This window comes from Oncorhynchus gorbuscha, linkage group LG20 (genome assembly GCF_021184085.1).
Source record: "Oncorhynchus gorbuscha isolate QuinsamMale2020 ecotype Even-year linkage group LG20, OgorEven_v1.0, whole genome shotgun sequence".
NCBI classification, from domain to species: Eukaryota; Metazoa; Chordata; class Actinopteri; order Salmoniformes; family Salmonidae; genus Oncorhynchus; species Oncorhynchus gorbuscha.
The window spans coordinates 28,551,954-28,557,953 of NC_060192.1; the positions used below are offsets into that span (position 1 = coordinate 28,551,954).

General features: G+C 42.1%; 1 protein-coding gene across 2 annotated transcripts; it reads left to right on the plus strand.

The window, feature by feature from the left end:
• The first annotated feature begins 2,074 nt into the window (after positions 1-2,074).
• Positions 2,075-5,461, plus strand: wdr55 (WD repeat domain 55). 2 transcript variants are annotated; one of them, XM_046317564.1, is made up of 10 exons: positions 2,075-2,292; positions 2,417-2,476; positions 2,595-2,648; positions 2,769-2,914; positions 3,006-3,106; positions 3,265-3,352; positions 3,547-3,726; positions 3,856-3,955; positions 4,096-4,265; positions 4,573-5,461. In XM_046317564.1, the coding sequence occupies exons 1-10, from the start codon at positions 2,077-2,079 to the stop codon at positions 4,901-4,903; spliced, it is 1,446 nt and encodes a 481-aa protein (XP_046173520.1). In that variant the 5' UTR covers positions 2,075-2,076; the 3' UTR covers positions 4,904-5,461. The 2 variants fall into 2 exon arrangements, with proteins under 2 accessions (XP_046173520.1, XP_046173521.1); XM_046317565.1 differs by lacking the exon at positions 2,075-2,292 and having other exon boundaries at positions 2,305-2,476.
• The last annotated feature ends 539 nt before the right edge of the window (positions 5,462-6,000 follow it).

A 6,000-nucleotide genomic window follows, 5' to 3' on the forward strand; every position in this document is an offset into this window, starting at 1 on the left:
TCCACAGAGCTGGGCTTTACAGAAGAGTGGCCAGAAAAAGCCATTGCTTAAAGAAAATAAGCAAACACGTTTGGTGTTCGCCATAAGGCTCCCCAAACATATGGAAGAAGGAACTCTAGTCAGATGAGACAACAATGTTGCTTTTTGGCCATCAAGGAAGACTGTATGTCTGGCGCAAACCCAACACCTCTAATCACCCAAGAACACCATCCCCACAGTGAAGCATGGTGGTGGCAGCATCATGCTGTGGTGATGTTATTCATTGGCAGGGATTGGGAAACTGGTCAGAATTGAAGGAATGATGGATGGCGCTAAATACAGGGAAATTCTTGAGGAAAACCTGTTTCAGTCTTCCAGAGATTTGAGACTGGGATGGAGGTTCACCTTCCAGCAGGACAATGACCCTAAGCATACTGCTAAAGCAACACTCAAGTGGTTTAAGGAAAAACATTTAAATGTCTTGGAATGGCCTAGTCAAAGGCCAGACCTCAATCCAATTGAGAAGCTGTGGTATGACTTTTTACAGATTGCTCTGTACAGATTGCTATATGCTAACGGAAGCATTACAACTTGAAGGAGCTGGAGCAGTTTTGCTTTGAAGAATGGGCAAAAATTCCAGTGGCTAGTTGTGCCAAGCTTATAGAGACATACCCCAAGATACTTGCAGCTGTAATTGCTGTAAAAGGTGGCTCTACAAAGTATTGACTTTGGGGGTGATGAATAGTTACGCACACGCAAGTTACCCCCTGTGTGCTGAGGGTATCAAGTTCTTGTCCAGTTCTGGCATTTAGGTCACCACAGACGAGTACGTGTCCCTGGGCCAAGAAATTGTTGCTCTCCCCCTCTAGGATGGAGAAGCTGTCATCCTTAAAGTATTGGGGGTATGTGGGTAGCCTATATCATACTTCCAAATGAAGATAGCCTAAACAGAATACAAACGTAAAACATAATAATAAAATAATAATAATATCCACGTTTTCTAATGGCAGCTATTTTTCAGAGATGTGATCAACATTAATCAATCAATCAATTAATCAATAAATCAATTCTAATTCTCGTTAATGCAATATACACTCTCCCACCACCATTTGCTACAGAAGTGTTTCTTAATCCTGTTCCTGTGGTGAGCTGTGTACTGCTAGGGCAAAAACACAAATGTGCACCCACTATACAGTCATTAACAGAGGTTGTTCGGTGAATAACGCTCTGGTGATTAACCTCGTCCGTCTGAGACCTGAAGACTTGTGCTCCCTGAGATGATGCCTTGCCTTTAGCTCAGCAGACTTTCGAGATCAATGGTTGATGTCACTATGTGTTGGGGCCAAAGATCAAATTTAGCTTTAGGGCCACTAAAAACCTTGATTTATGGACCCATGATCTGATAAGCAGTAGGCTTCATAGGAGCAAAGGGATGTGATATGAACCTCAGCAACAAAATGTAATCCACCATTTATAAAATTGTGTAGGATTTGGTGGAGGGAGACCTCGTGAGGCAGTCGTTGGAGCTTTTTACAGTCTGTGTTGGAGTCATTCGAAAAAATGTCAGTTTTATTTCAGTGTAACTAGCTAGATACATTTATTTATCTGAATGTTTTTTTATTTCACCTTTATTTAACCAGGTAGGCAAGTTGAGAACAAGTTCTCATTTACATTTGTGACCTGGCCATGATAAAGCAAAGCAGTTCAACACATACAACAACAGAGTTACACATGGAGTAAAACAAACATACAGTCATACAGTAGAAAAATAAGTCTATATACAATGTGAGCAAATGAGGTGAGAAAAGGGAAGTAAAGGCAAAACAAGGCCATGGTGGCGAAGTAAATACAATATAGCAAGTTAAACACTGGAATGGTAGATTTGCAGTGGAAGAATGTGCAAAGTAGAGATAGAAATAATGGGGTTCAAAGGAGCAAAATAAATAAATAAATAAATAAATACAGTAAGGGGAGAGGTAGTTGTTTGGGCTAAATTATAGATGGGCTATGTACAGGTGCAGTAATCTGTGAGCTGCTCTGACAACTGGTGCTTAAAGCTAGTGAGGGAGATAAGTGTTTCCAGTTTCAGAGATTTTTATGATGTATTTTTTATGCAAAAAAACAATAATTCTGTTTGCGTTTGTTGTTGCCCTAATGGGCATTGTCCGCTTTTGGTTCAACCGAGGGTATGCCTGGTTAATTTTACAACGTTTTGGTAAATTTCGCAACGTTAATAACGTTGCAAAATTTGCATGTTTGAATGCATCTTTGGCTTGGTTGACGTCTACAGAATGCATAATGGCGGCTTCCTTGGTGAGACCACGAGTATCTTTACCATACGACAATTCTGGTGTTTGCCCGCTTTAAACAAGTTTTTGTCAATGGCTAAACGTGATTGTGACTTATCAATGGTGTTGTTTTTGCCTACATTATTCAGGAAGTCGGGGCTATTTCGATAATGACTGGTTCTGATGATTTGAAAACAGAAGATACCGGGGTAGCTAAGTTAGCTAACCATTCATACATGCTTCAGCTCTTGTCCGAATGTGTACATCACCACATTTCAAATATTTTATTAAGCCAATCTGACAGTCTTTTTCTATCCCATTCTATAGGACGAGTCGGTAGAGGATACAAAAGATTATTTGAAAAAAGATCAAGTTTCTGAGGTAATTAGCAATCATGCATGCAACTAGGTTATAAGGCTTCTCCGCGCCTAATGTGCTTCGGTATCATCACATTTAATGACAGCCTATTATAGTAGTCTTTTCTTTATCATATTCTCCTAGGAAGACGAACCGGCAGAGGAACCAAGAGAGCCAAGGATTCGTGAAACGCCAGAGGACATCAAACTCGACGCAATTGTCAACACATTGGCCTTCCATCCAAAACAAGATATTTTTGCTGCCGGGGATATTGACGGTGATATTTACGTGTAAGAAATATAACCACTTGTGATGCTTATGAACATTTACATAAATGTAAGTGCCATTGTGGAAGTGAACGTCATTGTTTTGCATCCCCAGATACTCCTACTCATGCACAGAGGGGGAGAGCAAGGAGCTATGGTCGTCTGGACATCACCTCAAGTCCTGCAGGGAGGTTGCTTTCTCTCATGATGGACAGAGTAAGTGTGATCACTGGTCGGGTTTGGTTGCCTTGAATTTATTTAGCTTGTGATACATTTTTATCATCATGTTGGTCAACACAACTTGCTGGGCCCTTCTGTCTGTTATGCCGTAAATAGTTAAACATCAACCAGTAGTTCCTTTTCTGTGTATGTAGAACTGTTCAGCGTTTCAAAAGACAAGTCAGTCCATCTCATGGATGTGGAAGGGGGAAAACTTGTCACACGCATCGCCAAAGCCCACAGGTAAAGTCTCTTTACTCCATTGATGTCACTAGTTTAGGGCTTTTTGTTTCTTTTTCTACACCCTCACTTGTTCAATGTTCTGTTGTCCAATTGCTTAACTCTGAGACTGTCCAAAGCAGAGAGTGCCTAATGATTGTATTGCACTATTGTGGTTGCAATGTCTGGTTTCCTCACCTTCACCAATATTTGACCAGTGTCCCAATCAATGCACTGCTGCTGGTGGATGAGAATGTGCTCGCCACCGGGGATGATGGGGGGACACTGAAGGTTTGGGACATGAGGAAGGGCACATCGTTCATGGACCTGAAGCATCATGATGACTATATCAGCGGCATTGCTATTGACCAGGCCAAGAGAATGCTTCTCACCTCCAGGTAAGAGTTCGGTTCAGACACGGGATGGGGACGGATAATTGAATAAGTGTTTTCAGTGGCTCTATTCATTGAGACTAGCATGTACAGATGTGACTTGTCAACTGACATGAATTATGTTATATGTCACAGTGGTGATGGGACAATGGGGGTCTTCAACATCAAGAGGCGGCGATTTGAGCTCCTGTCAGAGTTCCAGAGTGGGGACCTTACCTCGGTGGCCATTATGAAAGTGAGTGTCTCATCCTCTTTCTCTGAAGGTTCAGGACTGGCTGGTCTACTGGCTGAGACACTTGAAATCCTTGCATTATCTAAAAAGACGTTCAGAGTCAATAACTTAAGTTGTCCACTGTTCCCTGCCTTGTCACACAGCGAGGGAAGAAGGTGGTGTGTGGCTCCAGTGAAGGGACTATGTACATCTTCAACTGGAACGGCTTTGGAGCCACCAGTGACCGCTTCGCTGTGAAGGCAGAATCCGTGGACTGCATTGTTCCCATTACAGACAGTATACTGTGTGCTGCCTCCATGGATGGAGTTATACGGTGTGTTCTACAAGTGTTCAGTTGGATTTTATATAGGATCTAAAGAGTTTAATGGTTTTGGATACTTTAATTATTTAGAAGTAATATGTTAAGTTCTCATCTGCATTAGATGATAACATACAAAGCACAGATTTGAGGGAGATTCTTTTGCAAGGTGTTGTTCTTCAAATCTCCTATAGAGGGCAAGAGTATGCCAAACATACTTATGACATGGCTTGATTTTTCCTTGGGACCATTTTTAGTTTTCAGTGATACCGTACTGAAGTTTTTACTTAGACTAATTAGAATCTATCTCTCCTCTTGACAGTGCCATAAACCTCCTGCCTAATCGGGTACTGGGCTGCATAGGGCAGCATGTTGGGGAGCCTATTGAGCAAATTGCCCACTCTCGCGACTCACGTTTCCTGGCGAGCTGTGCCCATGACCAGATGATCAAGTTCTGGGACATTTCAAGTCTCCGTGACATGACAGTCAGTGACTACCGGAAGAGGAAGAAGAAAGATGGAAACCTCAAGTCCCTCAGCAAGAAAGCCTATGGGGGTGGGGATGACTTCTTTTCTGGACTGATGGAAGAGACTGAGGCAAAACAGGAAGAGAAAGAAGAGGATGAAGGAGACAGTGACAGCGACAGTGATTAAAAGATACTTTTGGAAGTCATGCCCATCATATGTTGCCAGAGGTGTTGTGTGCTATTGGTCAAACAACTCCTGGCCATTGCACCAATCAACTCTTCTCAGCCGGCACTGTTGAAAGAGGCATCTTGGCAGAGTGGAAGGTTTAGATGGTGTATGCTTGGGGCATAGCCTTGGAGATGAGAACAGCCTGTTTCACCCACTGCTTGCAGTGTGGTTTTCTCCTGAAACATGACTCTTCAAAAGTCTGGTGCAATCCCAGGTTAAAATAAAAAATGTTTGTTAAATGTAGTAGAGCCCTTAGAAAATTAGTCCCATAGATCTGGTTGGATTCTGCCATTGGAGAGCTGAGCTATGGGAACTCAGGATCAAGGAAGAGTCTGGGGCTGCTTATGGGGTCAGAGGTCAAGGGTCACTGTTCAGATTTGTCTTGCAAGAGGAAACCCCTCGGCCTGGTTTGCTGTAGTATCTTTGCCTTATTACCGGTATTGTAGCATGACATCATGCACATGTATGTAATGTACAGCATGACATGGAAATAAAATGTTTTTATTTTATTTTTTACATTCGATTCGATTGATGTATTGTTTTAAAGTATCACTCATTGGCATCTTGTACAAAATATTATTTACAATTTAGGGACCAGGTGAAGTGATGGCAGAAGTGTTCTGTTGGCTGTTGGAGACCGCAATAGTACTAAAGAGAGCAGTGCCACAATAGAAGACACATTCCAAGAGCTTTGTCTGTGCAAATAGACAAACTGACAACCAGTCCTTAGAGGACACAAACTCGGATCTACAGGACAACAGCATTTTCACGGTCCCATAAGGCTCCCTCAATAGAGCGTCTCACCATCTTGGTTTGTATCACATGGCCCAGAATTTGTTATGGTGGCATCGTAAATAAAATGTTCAGTTTAGTCTAATCTACACTGTTCCTTTTTTGAGGGAAGTTTGACCAATGTTAACTAGAACAGATGTTTTTTAAGAATGGGGTGCCAAGTGGATTACCAGTGGTGTAAAGTACTTAAGTAAAAATAAGTGGTTCAGCGGTCTAAGGTACTCCATCTCAGTGCTTGATGCATCATTACAGACACCCTGGTT

Excerpts from the sequence above, each read along its gene's own strand:
- wdr55 (XM_046317564.1), top strand. The coding sequence starts at position 2,077 with ATGATGTATTTTTTATGCAAAAAAACAATAATTCTGTTTGCGTTTGTT. Across the intron at positions 2,293-2,416 it reads GCATAATGGCGGCTTCCTTG|GAAGTCGGGGCTATTTCGAT; the intron begins GTGAGACCACGA and ends TACATTATTCAG. Across the intron at positions 2,477-2,594 it reads TGAAAACAGAAGATACCGGG|GACGAGTCGGTAGAGGATAC; the intron begins GTAGCTAAGTTA and ends CCCATTCTATAG.